Source organism: Felis catus, chromosome X (assembly GCF_018350175.1).
Source record: "Felis catus isolate Fca126 chromosome X, F.catus_Fca126_mat1.0, whole genome shotgun sequence".
NCBI classification, from domain to species: Eukaryota; Metazoa; Chordata; class Mammalia; order Carnivora; family Felidae; genus Felis; species Felis catus.
Window position 1 is genome coordinate 38,586,220 of NC_058386.1, and position 17,052 is coordinate 38,603,271.

General features: G+C 48.7%; 1 protein-coding gene across 1 annotated transcript in view; it reads right to left on the bottom strand.

The window, feature by feature from the left end:
* The window catches only part of MAOB (monoamine oxidase B), a 111,743-nt gene extending 98,712 nt beyond the window's left edge, over nucleotides 1-13,031 (bottom strand). The window contains exon 1 of the mRNA XM_023248804.2: nucleotides 12,873-13,031. Within this exon, the coding sequence (XP_023104572.1) occupies nucleotides 12,873-12,918 (46 nt within the window). The 5' untranslated portion in view covers nucleotides 12,919-13,031. The remainder of the gene's footprint in view (nucleotides 1-12,872) is intronic.
* Nucleotides 13,032-17,052: the final 4,021 nt, after the last annotated feature.

Genomic DNA, 17,052 nt, shown 5'->3' on the forward strand with positions numbered 1-17,052 from the left:
TGTGTCAAGCTGGAATTGTTTCTGGATTGTTCATTCCTGGCACCTAGCACGTAGAAGGCACTCACTTCTTGTTTTCTAAGTAAAAAACTAACCGCAGGCAGATGGAAAGAGATGGGCAGCCATCTAGCTCACAATTTCCTTTTACAGATATTTCTGTAAGTAATGTGCTAGGTCTTTTTCCAATCAGAGAACAGACCCCTCAAAGTGTTAATGTCCTTGTAATACTAATAGTCTAGCTCTGTAAGCTTTGGCTTGGTGGGGCATGGAAAGAACAGGCTCTCTCTCTTTCTCTCCCCCCTCCCCCAAATCAATTGTTGAATCGCACAGAGGATCGTATCTCTGGGCATGCCGATTCAGAATGCTGCAACTCGTTTAAATGCTATCAGTGGTCATTTCCAAGAGGACAGTCTAAAGGTTACCTGTGAAAACTCCACAATGCACTCCTTCACGATCATGATCTAGCTTTTCTAGTTCCTTTGTCGATTCCCTCTAATATGAATGTCCTTGGACCAAAGACCCCCAACCTCTAACCTCTCCACTCAAACACCACCAACCAGCTCCCTTTTTGCCTTGCCCATCTTGGGTTGTGTCGTCCAATTTCTACAATCGCTACAATTCCTTGTGAGAAATGCCATAGGAGGCTGAATGGAATAGTAGTAGGATTATGGGAAGACTAGAGGCGCACACCAACAGAACTATTTTGCCAAGAACCCAGAATCTGAGCTGGACCCAAAAAGGTAGCCTACGATAGATGGACAGTCCATGACCTTCTGTGTCCAGTCTTCACTGATTAGGGCTGTTTGTTTCATAATTCACCCCTTGGTTCCGCTGCCACAAATGTTTCTAATTGTTTATAGCAATTCCAGATAAGAGGCTATGAATCTCAGCTCTAAATCAGCCCACAGAGTGGTAAGAGAATTAGATTCCCTGGAGCTTGTTTGGGCTGAGGTAGAGGTCAGCCTCCACCCTCCACCCTGTTCTGGAGGCTCAGCCCTCTCTCCAGGCGTCCACCTCCAAGTGACTAACGCTTCATGGTTAGAACATCTTGTGATGTACAGAACAAAAATACTGTTCAACTACTGTCTGTTTAGATTAAGGTTCATGGCCGGCAGCCTCTGAGACAGATTTGTATGTAGGAGCTTCATCGGGGTTCAACACATGTCAAGGAGTAAGAGAGGCAGGAATGGTCACAGGGAGGAGTTGAACAACAGAAGCTGAGAGGGCCTGTCAGAGTCGTCCTGATGTGAGGGTGTCCCCAAAGGAAGGGGCAAGCTCTTGGGTGAGTCGGCTCCCCTCAGTCAAGGGCAATCTCCAGAGAGGGACTCAGCAGTGCACCAGCGGGCGGCCAACCCTCTGAGCAGGTGAGGGAATCACTGCCCCGAAGGGGGCTCGAACAGCCAACCACACCATCCCCTGTGCTGCCATTTTAGGCCCTACATTCGGAAGGGCGAAACTGCCATTTCAACGGCCTGTGTACATTAGAATGTAGATTGAAATCTCAACCACTTAAAGCTACAGTTTACGGAACAATATCTGAATTGGCCCATCAACTCTCCAGCAAATCCTGTCACTGAATGTTCCAGCAGGTTCTTTGAGGCCCCGAGGTGACGCCGTCATCCTTCTCTCCTCTGCGGCATCTGAACCAGATGCACTTCTCTTTCTCAGCACCCACGCCCCCTCAGAGCATTCACCTGTGTGTAGCTGTACGGGACGGAAACACGCATAACCCATGTGTTCGCCCCCACGCCAGCCCAATGCTTGGCAAATGGGGCATTCGATAAGCGTTAATTGAACGAGTGAGCACATCGAGGAAATGAGCAAACGTGCCTTCTTTTTCTCCCCTGCAGAAACAACAAGATAGGGCACCACGTTCGATGAAAAGAGGGGCTCATTTGCGTGTACGCCTTTGTGCGCGCTTATCTTCAGTGCTTAACAAGGGCTGTTTGATTTTGACTAACTGGCATAGCACAAAAGGGCTATTCTGAGACCGTCAACTGCATCGGACAGGACTCCTAAATAAACTAAAATCTATGGCAGATGTGAAGGCAAACTAGAGAGAAAATTAAAATGTAAAACATGAAACAGCTGTTTGATCAGCCGTTAAAACAGACTGTGGACAAAGGCTATATTCGTGTCTTATCTAGAGGGGTAAAAATAATTAATCATAGAAAGTGATTTGTCACCGGGCTGTTTGCTTTTCAGCACTGAAACACACCAGAGTGATCTAAGTGAGGATGGCAAACTTCTAGACGCAGCGGATAAATGGCACCCAAAGAATTTAGAGGTACTCTAAAAAAGGTATGTTCCTAGTAAATAATGGCGGGCATAAAGCCGTAATTGCAGAGACCAGTTGCAGAGAGCAAAATTTACTTGCCACCACTGAAATTTTACAAAACAGAAGAGGGTTGTGATTTTACAACTTCATTAAATTACAGCTATGAGCTCGTGAAGAACCATGGCTTTCTCGGTATTGTGCCAGAGTTGGGGGGGGGGGGTGGATGTCGGTTGCCTGTTGAGGTAACCAAGAAGCCCATTATTACAATTCCACTCTGAAGTAAGTGTGAAATTCTCTTGGGAATGACGGTTTTGCAATAATTATTAAATGCCTTCAAAGGATTCCCAACATTTATTTCTAGAAGGTTCCAAAAGAAATCATCAGAATCATGCACAATGGTTTAGGTGTAGTGATGTTTATAACAGCTTTCTTTCAAACAGCAGAAGTTTGGAAATGCAAATCTTCAGCAATAGGAGACTGGGTAAATAGATACGATCATATGGAGAAATATAAAGTTCTCAAGATCTTACGGGAAAAGAGCACTTAAGACATGATTAAATGGTCATGTTATTATTTATTTAAAAATAAACAAATAAAGGCACCTGGGTGGCTCAGTCGGTTAAATGTCCAACTCTTTTTTGTTTTTAAATTTTATTTATTTATATTTAGAGAGAGACAGCGCAAGTGGGGGAGGGGCAGAGAAAGAGGGAGAGAGAGAATCCCAAGTAGGCTCCACCTCGTCAGCTCAAACTCATGAAACTGTGAGATCACGGCCTGAGCCAAACTAAGACTCCAACGCTTAACCGACTAAGCCACCCAGGGGCCCCAACTTTCCAACTCTTGATTTCATCTCAGGTCATGATCACAGGGTTTGTGAGATCACAGCTTGGAGCCTGCTTGGGATTCTCTCTCTGTTCCTTCCTTGCTTGCACCTGCTCTCTCACTCTCTCTGTGTCTCTCAAAATAAACGTTAAAAAAATAAAAACAAACACATAGATCCAACAGGTGGTTTACCAAAAGAAAATACAGGTGGCATTAGTAACAGTGGTTAGTTTTTTTTGTAGAAAACAATTATGGATGATTTTCATTTTCTTTTTGTCCTTTTCTGCAATTTACAGATTTTCATAATAAACAGGTATTATTTCTACAATTCAGGTTATTAAAAAATGTTCCATGTCTCCAAAAAAGTCCTTAAACTATAAATCACCAAGAAAAAAATGTGATTTCATCTTTCCTTTGTATCAGTGGCTTATCTTCTTAAAACTTAAAAAAAATTTTTTTAGATATTTATTTATTTTTGAGAGAGAGAGACAGAGAGAGAGAGACAGAGCACGACCAGGAGAGGGGCAGAGAGAGTGAGAGAGAGAGCTCCAGGCTCTGAGCTGTCAGCCCTGAGCCTAACACGGGGCTCAAACTCACAAACTGTGAGAGATCATGACCTGAGCCAAAGTCAGATGCTTAACCTACTGAGCCACCCAGGCACCCCTCTCCTTAAAACTTTTGGTGGGAATTTTGGTTAGTAATTAATTTGCCTCTTAATTATTTACTTTATCTTTTTTTTTTTTTCAACGTTTATTTATTTTTGGGACAGAGAGAGACAGAGCATGAATGGGGGAGGGGCAGAGAGAGAGGGAGACACAGAATCGGAAACAGGCTCCAGGCTCTGAGCCATCAGCCCAGAGCCCAACGCGGGGCTCGAACTCACGGACCGCGAGATTGTGACCTGGCTAAAGTCGGACGCTTAACCGACTGCGCCACCCAGGTGCCCCCCAAAGAACTTGTTTTAATGTAGAAAACTGGGAAATAATCCACAGAAGTGAGATGGAATTAAAGACATAATTATAAAGACACAATTTAAGACAGAAACACAACTGGGATCACAAGAATAGAAAGTAGCTCAGGGAGCCTGGCTGGCTCAGTTGGGCGTCCGACTTCAGCTCAGGTCATAATCTCACAGTTCCTGAGTTTGAACCCTGCATCGGGCTCTGTGCTGACAGCTCAGAGCCTGGAGCCTGCTTCAGATTCTGTGTCTCCCTCTCTTTCTCTGCCCCTCCCCTACTCAGGCTCTGTCTCTCTCTGTCTCAAAAATAAATTAAAAAACATAAAAGAAAGAAAGAAAGAAAGTAGCTCTAACTACAAAGCATGAGGTCAGGAGTCAGAATTCAACATAAAAGGATCATTGGAGATATTTGAGAGATACACCCAAAGGGAGGGGTTATTTGGGCTGGAAGGAGAGCGAACCTTCCCTGTTGTCCAATTCTGATAAATGTTGAGAGGGAGGATGTGGCCAGAGTTAAGAAATGGCCTATGGAAGAGATGATTAACATCGGATCAAGAGCTTACCCTTCTGACATAAAGTGGAAGTTAACTGGAACATGCCATTTAAGATACCATTAAACAGAGGTTATGGTGACATTACTAACATTTGAAAGGTCATTCCTACCCGAAGGTACTTTCTGACTGTGCCCTCTCTCTCATAAAACAGTATGTTTCAATTTTCTTTTTAACATTTATTTATTTTTGAGAGAGAGAGAGACAGAGCTCGATCGGGGGAGGGGCAGAGAGAGAGAGGAAGACACAGAATCCGAAGCAGGCTCCAGGCTCCCAGCTGTCAGCACAGAGCCTGACATGGGGCTCGAACTCACGGACTTTGAGGTCATGACCCGAGCCGAAGTTGGACACTTAACTGACTGAGCCACCCAGGCGCCCCCCCCTTTTTTTTAAATTTTTTTCCTTTTACGAAACCGTAGGTTTCAAGGACAACTTTGACATAACAAATAGGATGAACTCTTCACTTCGTGTTTCAGATTGCCCAAGATGTGTGTTTGTCACTTAGTAAGCTGGGTCAAAGCCCTGGGTAGAAAAATCTCTTTGATTTAAAAAAAAAAAAAAAAAAAGAAAAATGTAAATACAGTCATGTCCTTCGATTCTAGTTATAAAACTTCAGAGAGAAAACATGAATTACTTATTTTGTGATACTTCCTCTGGGTCAGCTCTCGGCAAAACAGAAGAAAGCCAAGGGCCCTCCAAGACCTCTTCCCTCTTGCCTCCCCTCCCCCACTTTCTCTCACAACTAGCCTTGGGGGTCAGGATAACCCAATTCATTCTCAGCAGCCGGTCACCTTTCAACCTGTTCCAGAATTTCTACTCATTTCTTGGCTTCTCTGGCTCCTAGGGTTGCTGCCTTCCACGTGTCAGGCACATAACTGTCCCCTTTATCTTTATACACAAATTTTCAGTGGCTCCCTGTTTCCAATCACAGAAAACCCTATCTATTCACTTGGCTTTTCTTTCTTTCTTTTTTTTTTTTTTTTAAGATTTTATTTATTTATTTGAGAAAGAGACAGAGAGAGAGAGAGAGAGAGAGAGAGAGACCACAAGAGTGCAAGCTGGGGAGAGGGGCAGAGGGAGGGAGGCAGAGAATCTTAAGCCGGCTCCACCCTCAGCCTGGAGCCTGACATGGGACTCGTTCCCACGACCCTGGGATCATGACCTGAGCGGAAATCAACAGCTGGATGCTCAACTGACTGATTTACCCGGGCGCCCCTTTAAGATTTTATTTTTAAGTCATCTCTACACCCAACCTGGGGCTTGAACTCACAATCCTGAGATCCAGAGTTGCATGCTCTACTGCCTGAACCAGCCAGGTTCATCACTTGGCTTTTCAATGTCTCGCTGTTTGATTCCCTCCTTCTACTAACTTTATTACCCACATGTCCCCGTCCCTATTACTCTTGCCTTGCTGGGACTTCTACCTTCCTATAAATAGAAATATTAGCTGTTGACTGGAGCCCATGGCCCTATGATTCACCTTATTCCTGTTCTTCAGCACCTGCTCACATTCCATTTGCTTAATGGCACCTTCTCCAACCCCTTGGGTCTTCGATGATTCATTCCTTCTATCTAACTTAGCCCTTGGCTTACACAGTACAGAGCTCACTTACATATTATTTTTTAAAGTTTATTTATTTATTTTGAGAGATAGAGAGAGCAGGGGAGGGGCAGAGAGCGAGACTCCCGAACAGGATCCATGCTCAGCACAGAGCCCAACTTGGGGCTCGAACTCACGAACCGTGAGATCATGACCTGAGCCGAAATCAAGAGTCAGACACTCAACCAACTGAGCCACCCAGGTGTCCCTTAGCTCAGGGCTTGTTTTCAGGGTCATGAGTTCAAGCCCCACGTTGGGCTCCGGGATGGGCATGAAGCCTACTTAAAATAAAATGATAAAACTAAATGATCTCTTCAAGTTCATGAGATAGATCTGACCAGAGGGGCCACCTGTGTGTTTATTATCAAAAGTGCAAGAAACCCTAAAGCAGCGAATTTTCTAAGCTGTAGTGTTTTAGAACACATTTTGATGGCACACATTAGCAGCCGCATCAGTAAAATCCTCTCAATGTGTGTGTGCCTTTGCACCTGTGTGAGTGTGAACAAATGATGTCAAAACAAACTCCAAGTTATTGTTACAGGGAAATGGCCCGCTCTGATGATGGGGAAAGGTTAACAGACTGGAACCAGCTGCTTCCCATGATGACATTTACACGGGAGTAGAAGACATCAAACAAGGAAACAAATGTGAAACTGAGTAACAGTGGGGGTGAGCCTACTATTAACATCTTCAGGGTACCAAGCGGGTTAGAAGAGTCCATATAGAAAGGTGTCCTGCGTTCAGAATTTCTCACGTATTTCTCTCACGTACACATTCAAAGTCATTAGAGTTTAAGCCTTTTGAATTTTGCTGCTGGCTTTCTTTTTTTTTAATGTTTATTTTCTATTTTTTAGAGAGAGAGACAGAGTGCAAGCAGGGGAGGGGCAGAGAGAGAGGGAGACAGAATCCGAAGCAGGCTCCAGGCTCCGAGTTGTCAGCACAGAGCCCGATACGGGGCTCGAACTCACGAACCTCAGGATCACGACTTGAGCCAAAGTCAGACGCTTAACCGACTGAGCCCCCCAGGAGCCCCGCTGCTGGCTTTCTTATATCATCTGTGTTATTATGTCATATACAAGCCAAGAAAGTAGAGCTGCAAAGCAGCATCCCTATATAAGATAATAGTCCATGAACGTGTGTGTGTGTGCGCGCGCGCACGTGTTACTGCACGCACGGTCACTAACCATTTCCTCAACCCAAACTCTGACAGTGGAGTCAGCTGGCAAGGTGCCTGTTCAGACCCGCCTGCGGTTAGTGGCCATTTTGTCAGCCTGATGAAGAATAATAACCAGTATCTACCGAGTGCTTGCCAGATGCTAAGCCCTTTGCATGCATTTTCTCTTGTAATCCTCTCAACTACTTTTTGAACTGGATACCATTATTATCCTTATCTTCCAGATGAGCAAACTAAGACGTGAAAGGGTCACCAATTTCGCTTAAGGTAGCACAGCTAGTTGGTGGAACCAGGGTAGACGCGACGCTCTTAACACTATGCTCCGTGTGCCCTGTGTGACACGGAGCCTAGACCTCAACATCCAGCCAGAAGCCAAGGAAATTGCTGCCATGGAGAATGGCCAAGCCAAACCTTAAACCTGGAAGATACAGAAGGACTTAGAAGTTGTCATTCTAGTGGCCCCTGGCTCTGCCCACATGGCCAACCAAGCAGGTCCCCCCCAATCAACGCACCCCAAGTGTTAGGATCAAGCAGAAGGTACAGGGCTTTGTCATTTTCAACCCGCACAGAGCTGCCGTGAAAAGTTAAGCTCCCAACGCCTTGCCTTGCCCAGCCTGTGGGCGGCCCTCGAAATGCTAACTCTTGTACTATTTATTCTTAAGAAACAACTGATCCTGTTAAATAAATAAGATTTGCATTCATTATGAATGCACTTGTTATCATCACGAAGATGGGAGTGAGGTGGCTGGGAATGAGGACCTGGTCAGAATCTGAATAACAGCCGGGCTGGGGTGCGGCTGAAATGCAGATCTGGGGCCGCCAACATTTTTCCTGAACCCGAGGTGAGCCTGAGCTCCTGAGGCCCTTCGGTGCAGGGAGTAAAGAGATGGGGTGGGTCAGGATGGGGCTGCGACCAGACGGGTCCCGACGGATGCCTGCACATATACGTAGCCTTTGTAAGGGGTGAAGAGGACGAAGTGATTACGCAGAAAAGCCTGCTTCTCCTCCCACAGACCGGAAAATCCTAGGGTCTAAACAAGGATATATTTTCCAAAACGTGTAAGCTGAAGCCATGTGACTGCCAATGTACATTCTTTCTAATCCTAGCAACAACCCCCTCTTGCCAATAAACGCATTAGGAGTCTCATTTAAAACATGAGGTCGCTGGGGGCGCCTGGGTGGCTCAGACGGTTTGGCGTCTGACTCTTGGTTTCGGCTCAGGTCATGATCTCGAGGTTCGGGAGTTTGAGCCCCGAGTCAGACTCTGTGCTGCCATTGCAGAGCCTGGGTGGGATTCTCTCTCTCTCCCTCTCTCTGTTCCTCTCCCGCTCACGTGCTCTGTCTCTGCCTCTCTCTCTCTCTCTCTCTGTGTCAAAATAAATAAAAAAACTTAAAAAAAAAAAAAGATGAAGTCGCTGAAGAACAGGGAGGTGATGGAACTTTCATGGTAACACAGTAGGGTAAGTGTAGAATGAGTCTGTTTGATACCAAACTATATATATCATTTTAACATTGCCATACTGCTTCTCCATAGCCTCTCTTTGATGGGAATAGACAGATTTCCAAGCAACTTCTACACAATTATTATTTTTCAGAACATTCGGGTGGGTTCTAGATGAAGCTCTGCCATTAACACACAGGCCACATCTGCCGGCTGTGTTCCAACTCAACTCATGATCCCTCCGGGGCCATCTGTGACACCACCCTGCCCAGACCGGGCCCACCAGCCCGTACCGGGCTTGCTCTCCTGGCCAGGTGTTGGTCACAACTTGGAAGGCTGGCTCCCAGCTCTGCGGGATCTCGGCTAAGTGCCCACTAACCCCAGACAGCTGACTCTCCTCTCTCAAGCCTGGCAAAAACAATGTCCTTTCTGCTTCGAATTTCCCTTTTTTGGTGCTTTTTCCTGAGGATTCAGCAAGAGCCAATCCAGATTTGCAAAAGATAGTTTCCATGGTTTCACCAACCCAAACACTGAAACCGAGACTCGGGACAGAAACAAAATGCTGCTGTCCAGCTCCATGTGGGAAATGCTGTTACTCTGTCAAAACTCCAGGGATCACCTGCTCCTTCAGTGGAAGAGATTTCAGTAAGTCTGTATTCATATAGCGCACACATTTCTGAAAAAAAACTATTCTACAGCTGCCCTGGAAGTTTTCAAACATTAAAAAAGAAGGTTGTATATTAACCGACTGACCCTCCCATTATCTGTGTTTATCCTAAGGGAGTGATGAAAATTTGCTGACGGCTTTCAAAACGATTAGAGAATTAGCAGAACGCCCCAAGCTTAACAACTAACAAACTTTAAAAAGCAGAGTCAAATTCAGACACTTCTAAATGTAAACACTGGGTCGGTCACCTACTAATTCTAAAATTCCGATCTGACTGCTTCTCCTGCTGTCAGGGTGATTTGGCGCGAAATGCAAAAGATTGGTGGTTACAGTGGATGTGAGTTTCAAATCCAATCAGTTGCTACTTTGTTGGTGTAAAGTCCATTAAGCCAACAGCAAGTCCTCAGTGCTAACTGGGCCAGGCAGGGCTCTGGAGCTGGGGGCTGGGGGTTCTCTGCAGAGAAAAAGGGACACTTCCCTGGGCTCTGGAGGCTCACAGTCTAGTGGAGGGGAAAGTGAGCCATTAAAACCTCAGGAAGAAGGACCAGGTGGCAGGGGAGAATAAAACGGAGGCATCTAACCCAACCTGGGGGGGATTCGGAAGGGCAGCCTTGGGAGATGATATCTCAGCTAAGCTGTGAGGTTAACTAAGTGTCTTCCGGTGTCTCGGTTTCCTCCTCTCGGTCCTCAGACAACAGAGAATGATGGACACCTTCCTCTCCTCCACCCTCTCGTCTAGTCTGTTCCAGACTTCCTCTCTCCTCTCTTTCGGCTTGGGTCATTTCATTTGCATCAGTGGCTTCAGCTCAAACTTCTCTCGCGTGCACGTATCTCTGAGCCCAACTTCCCTGAATTTCCACCTGCCAGACACCTCTCCCGTGGTCCTCCCAGCACCTCTGACTCCACGTGCCCCATCCTTCTCCCAAACCTGCTCTTCCCCCTTCACCTCCCTCTTTTGGTTAGTACCATCCCTGTATTTCTGGGAATGAAAAATCCCCATCGGCGTTCACCGACCACAGAAAGAACGGCACCTTTTGCGGATGATGCGCAAGCCTCCCCAAAGTTCGTGCCACCACACCCTCCCTCCGACTCTCCACACGGAAGTTCTCGAGGTTTCCTAAGCCTGGCTACTGTGTTCCTTCACATGTTTGTGTTTTTATATAAGCGGTTCCTTAGCTCAAAATGCTTTCCTCATCTAGTCTCCCGCTGAATTCATAGTCCTCCTTTCCCACCTACTTCAAATGTCACCTCCTCTGTGAAGTCTGCCCAGATTTTCTCAGCAGAGTTGGAGATTCTCTCCAATCACCTTCCCTAGGACTCTGTGCACGCACCACTAAAGCATCTATCACATGCACCACTGTCTACCTTGTATTGTCTTTGTTTGGGTATCTCCTCTCCCCTCCTGGATTGACACATCTTCAAAAGCAATGTGACCCAATTTTGCATCCCCTACCACAGCCTACTCTAATGCCTACTGTTTGAATAAATGAGTACAATTCTTGTAGGACCTCTTGTCATGTCAGCCTTTGCCAAGCTATTTTCACATGCATTGTTGCTCTTGCCCTTCACCGTGATGCTGTCATCATCTAGCTGTGACTAGTCGCTGTTATCCTCATGCAGCAGATAAAGCAGTTGAGTAAGGCCTTGGAAGCCTGTTTTCTTGCTTTTTAGAACAACGACTGTTCCATGTAATGTTCCTGAGAAGAAGGCAGATCTAGTCATCTGACCCCTGTCTTCAGAGTTTGAGGGTCAATATAAAAGTTCACCACTGCTTGTGGAAATAGCCAAACCCTTATCTACCCCTCCTGAACGAGTCTAACATGATTTATTTGAGTGATCTTGAAGGTTTGGAGTATGAATCAGACCGGGCAAAATAAGAGGTGTGGGGGGGGGGGAGTAGAAAAATCTGAACCCATTAGACTTTGGGCAAAAACAGGACCTCGGGGGCCTGGCAAGAGAACTTCAGGTGCCCCTGAATAATATTTTCTACATATGCTTTGAAGTCCAAGCCCCCATAGGAGAAGAGATGTCAAAAATACCGAAAGCAAGCCAAATCAACCCAGCCTTGGCCCACCTTGGCGTGCCACTGTCTTATGCGTCTGTGTACCCTGCAGCACGGGACACAGGGCCTGGCCTGAGTGAGTCCAGGAGGGCCACGAGAATACAAACGGTAGCCTGAGACTCGACCCAAAGGTGAGGAGGGCTGCAGCGGAGGGAGTGGCACAAGACCAGGATCAGCCCCCAACATCCAAGGTCTTGGTTTCCTCACCAGGTACAGCAGTCGGGGCACCTCTGCCCTGCCCACTCCATGGAGAGCAAAGGCTAACCCTGCTCCTGAGACCTGGTTAGGGCCAAGGGTTGGGCAACACATCCGTGGATTTGGGAAGCATCCCAATTACTTCTTAGGAACCAGGAGGCCCCGGGATTGGGGCCAAAGCGTCCCCAGGGGGCTGTTAGGCCGCTCTGGGAACACTGCTTATTCTCACTAACCCCCACCCATAGGATCCGCCTGACCCTCGTTAGAGGATGGGTTTCTCCACCCACTCCATCCCTCCCTCTGGCTTCTGTCTTTGCGCCCTGCTGCGCACACAGCCTCCCTGTGTCTGAGAGGGTAGTCTCCAACCTGCCAAACATAGGCTGGGCCAGAGAGTCAAGTTTCCCCACCCCAGCCCCACTGGACAGTTTGTTCATCCTGTTCTGGAAGCGGGTAGTGGTGAGAAGAGCTATTTGCTCAAAAGGCCCTGCAGCCCCAGGGACAGACCCGTGACAATCACAGAACCACAGAGAATCAGGGTCAGGACGGTATTTGTCAATCAATCGCCCCAGGGTCCAACCCCTGCTTTCTGAACCAGGAGCTAACTGTTCAAGGTCGTTTCCCCTGCTGCCAGGGTTATAGTACGCTGTGGTGCACGCCTGCTTCAAGCTGGGGTGCCGAGCGCCCAGGGCAGGTTGGAGCACATGACTGACCTTTGCTTGGAAAAAGTGACGGACCTTTGCGCCACCCCCTAGCAGAAACCTCCCGCGCGCTAACCAGCCCCCTTTCTCCTCGCCTCGAAAATTCCCGCAAGCGCAGGCCCAGCAGCCTTCGGAGGGAGAAGTTCAAAGCCTGGCCCCGGCCGGTCCACAGACTTTCGTCCCTCCGCCCCCACCCCCCCGCCCCCGCCTTCTGTCCAGGACCGCACCAAATCCTTCCCTTCGTGGGAGCTTCCGTGCGCGGCGCTCGGGGCCCGCGAGATCCCTGCCCGCGCACACGGACAGGCTCGAGGCTCCCGGGGTCGGCCCCCGCCCCCAAGGCCCTCGGCCGCCCGCGCTCCCCACCCCACCCCGGCGGCGGCCACCTGTTCGGACGCAGGAGAAAGAAGGAGGGCCGCGGCCGCGACTGACCTGAGATACCGCCCCCCACCACGATCACGTCGCATTTGTGGCTCATGGTGCTCGCCCCGCTCCGGGCCGCCCCGGTGCCCGCCGCTCCGCTGTCTGGGTCTCGGCCCCCGCCCGCCGCGCTGCCCCCGCGCACTGGTGCCGCCGCCCAGCCGCTATATCGCCCGCCTCGGGCCCCGCCCCCCGCCCGGAGCTCCGCCGCCCAGACCTGGGGAGGGCGGGCGCGGGGGCGGAGAGATCACCTGGGGCCCGCACGGGGAGCCTGGAGGGGGGGGGGGGGACACCTCCCCTGGGCCTTCAGCGCGGCCTTTATTTCTCCATCAGCCTCCGTAGTGCGTTATTGAGCTTGGGGGGCGGGCGGTGGCCCCTTTGGGTGTCTGCCTCCAGCCCCCTGCAATTATTCCCCCAAATAGAGCAATACAAAGAACACCAGACTTTTCGTTCGTTGAGCGTTTTCCAGGTCCCAAGCACCGCATTAAGCGTTTTGCCTGCATGATTCCGGTTAAGCCTTCTAACAACCCATTTCACAGATGAGAAAAGCGAGATAAAGTAGGTAAAAAGGCCAGCAAGGCTCCGAGACTCACTTTGCTCCACCACCCAGTATTGCCACTATCTTGGCATGTACTGGGGAGGCATTCTCCGCCCCTCTCGTCCTCCTTCCAAATACCCACCTCTCCCCCTCCCCCACTCCCTCTGCCCTTATGTCCGCAATTAGCTCCGGGAGACTAAAGCAGCAAGTGGAGTTATTTGTGGCCCTGGGATGTGGGTCTAGGGACCTTGGCTTTGCCAAACATGGGGGGGGTGGGGGGGAGTTGGATTCAACAATATTACAGGTGTTTAGCCACCTTTCCGAAAGTCAAAAGAAGCAATGTGGGATGGCTTTTCAAGAACTAATTGTGTCAAGGGCTTCGGTTCAGGGCAGGGTTGCTGCGGGTTTGGTGGGAGCAGGCTCCAGGCCTGGCGAATTGTTTGAAACAAGCCTCCACCTCATCGGCTGTCCGCACAGGGCCCGCTTCAGATCCTCTGTCCCCCTCTCGCTGCTCTTCCCCCACTTGTGCTCTCCCGAAGATAAATAAATGCAAATATAATTAATTAATTAATTAGCCCCTGGGCCTGAACCTAGGTCCCCACTGCCCCATCCCGAAGAGAGCCGGGGCTGGCCTCCTCATCGCCAAGCCTTACCTGTCCGCCTCTGTCCACAGGGCCCTGAAGCTTCGGGCTTCTTAGCTGTGGACACTCTGGCCCCTCACCTATCTTGCCAGTGAATCCCATGTCCAGTGGGGTGGGGTGAGATGGGTGGAGGGGATACTTGTAGGGTCTGCCTGGGATCTCTTTGGCGTGGGTCCAAAAATACGGAATCAGCAGGAGGCCCCCGGGGCGTCTGAAGCTTTGAGTTCAAGGCAGGCTGACCAACTTATCCTTTCTCGATGTCCACCTGGCAACAAGGCCAGGAGAGGAACCGTGGCGTCTTCGGAGAAAACTTACCAGCAAACAGCATTTTCTCCAGGCGAAGGTAGTCAGTGAACCTTGTGCTCCATGAGGTCAAAACCAGCTTGAGAACTCAGGAGCCTTCAGAGGATCTCTGAGGTCACCTTATCCCTGCATGCAAGGGGTCGTTCAGGCCTGCTCAGGGTCCGTCTCCTACAGGGGATACCTCCCAAGGTTCCTCTTCTGTCTCTGCACAAAGCTTCTAAGAGCAGTGCTTCTCAAACTTGAATGTGAGTATAAAGCACCCAGGTCTGGGGTGGGGCCTGAGAAGCTGCATTTCTAATAAGCAACAGGTGATGCTAGTGTTGCTGGTCCACAGGCCTTGGGCACATTCTCCTCTCCTCCAGGCCTCTACTCTCCCAACAGTTCCAGAACCAGCTCCACACTCCAGAGCCCCTGACCTGTCTCAAGGTGGTCCTAATGAGAAGCTGTCTGGTCATTATACGTCTTCCGTAAGTGCTACGCTGAGCCCTGGGGAATTGATGGACAAGAACAGAGCTGCCCCTGCCCCCTGCCCTCTCGGGGTTCACACTGCATCAGAGAAGACATCTAGGAGGGGTAATCACCAGCGTAATTCTGAATGTTGCTCCGGGACACGTAGCAGGGCGAGAGAACCTAGCCCAGGCAATGGAGGAGGACCTCCAGGAGGAAATGACTTTTTCGCTAGGACTTGAAGGATGAACCGGGGTTAATCAACTATTGAGGATGAGCACACCAGGCAGAGTACGAGGCTGGAGCATTGGGAGGACTGGACACAGTCCAGTGAACAAAGAACGTCTTTGACCACCTTTAAGACTTATTACCCGTACCGCAAACACTAATAGTGCATAATAAGAATGGAATGGGGGAAAAATCAACAATGAATAAAACGATAGGAAGCACCATCTAACCTTGGGTGTGTCTGTGGTAACAGATTCCTGCAGAAAGGGATCATGCGTCCTCTTTCATTCGTCCATCCAAGAATGATTTATTGAGCACCAACTCTGTGTCGTGTACTCATCACTGGACAGACGCCCTTATAAACAAGAATCTTCCCCAAAACAAGCATGAAAATGGACAATTACAGCAAACCTAACTCATGTTGCTGGGGAGCCGCGTTCTTCTACCTAAGAAGCGCACAGAAATGCCGTTTGCCCCAAGCAGTGTTTCTTTGCCTTTCCAACTTCATGATATCCGTGCTTCGTCAATTAAAAGGAACTTACTTTCCTGTCATTTTTTATTAGAAGACTGCCAAGGTAATAAAAGGTCCTTATTACTTCTTTCTTGCCGTCCAGCTTTTCATGAATGGATATTTCAGCGAGTCTTTTATGATGCCACAAAAGGTTTCAATAAAGAGACAGGCTGTGCAGAACAGAGTTCACCAGATATTATCTATGTTGTGCATTTCACTGGTTTTGAACACTGGAGGTTTGACCGGGGCTGGAAAATTTGTTTCAAAATGAGATTTAGAGCCTACCGTGTTTTTTCCCCCAACTTCTTTGTTAATCTTTTGAAAAACGTACACTGAGGGATCGAATGATGAAAGGGTCAGTCACTGCAGCCAGGACAGTTCTTGAACAATGTTAAATTGGAATTTTAACAGTTTAACAATTGTTAAGTGTTCTAGGACCTCTGATTCTACCCAGTGAGGAATCCATCATCTGCTTGGATCCTAATCTGGGTGTCCAGATCCCCTCCTTGGGGACAACGAGGAGGCAACAGGTGACTTTTCAATGGGCCAAGACCTCGCTTTTGGCCTCAAGGACTTGTTTGGAGGGGAACCACATCCTCAAGCAGCCCAAGAGTTAGGGGGCACCCAGCTTCAATCGAAGCCAAAGCCCTTCACTGGACCTTGGGCTAGAAGCTGGAGATCCGAGTCAAAGTACAGAGGCTGATTTAAGATGCCAAAGGAAAGACGTGTTCCAGGGCCAGGGTGCCGGTCAGGAACCGGCTTGAGTAGAGTTGGAAGGAACAAGCCAGGCGACAGGTGGGTGTTCATGACTTGCCTTAACAGGCCAACAGCTGTGGGGATGTGCCAAGCTGGCTTATAGACACAAGGTTGAGATGGAAGAGAAATCTTCCCGCCCATAGAACCGGAGTGGGGCTCTGTCCCCGGTGGCCTGATTTCCACAGCACGGGCAGGGCAGAGGCCAAGGGAGACAGACATAGGAAGTCAGGCAGAGACACCAAGCTCCAAGACTTCAGGAAGATAGAGGTCACACCTATAGACACGTGGCAAAGCATGTCAACAAAAACCAAACCTTATTTGCAAAGTAAGTGCTAAACCAACTGTCCCCAAAGTGATTTTTTGCAGCGACTAGTGCCGCGACTAAGACTATCTCTCCAAATGGTAATATGGGCTCCTAATCACTTTATCATAAGGGCTGACCTACCACAACAGATGGTGTGACGCAGGCTGTATGGGACGCATAGAGGAAGCGCAAACAGCCAACCGTTTGGCTCAGGAAGAAGAGGCTACCAGAACGGACATTGCCCAAGAATGCCGGCGTGAGGGTTTTCACAAATTCTGTGGGGAAGAGGAAATTAGAAATTACGATTACGGCCCCACTGGATACTAATTATGGGTGGTTGAACAGTATTACTTTTAATTAATTATTCTTACACGGATGATTCTAATTTCGTAGTGTGAGATCACCGACACAGAATCGATCCTTTGGTTATCTTTATGTAGTCCAGAGTGAAATCATCTCTCCAT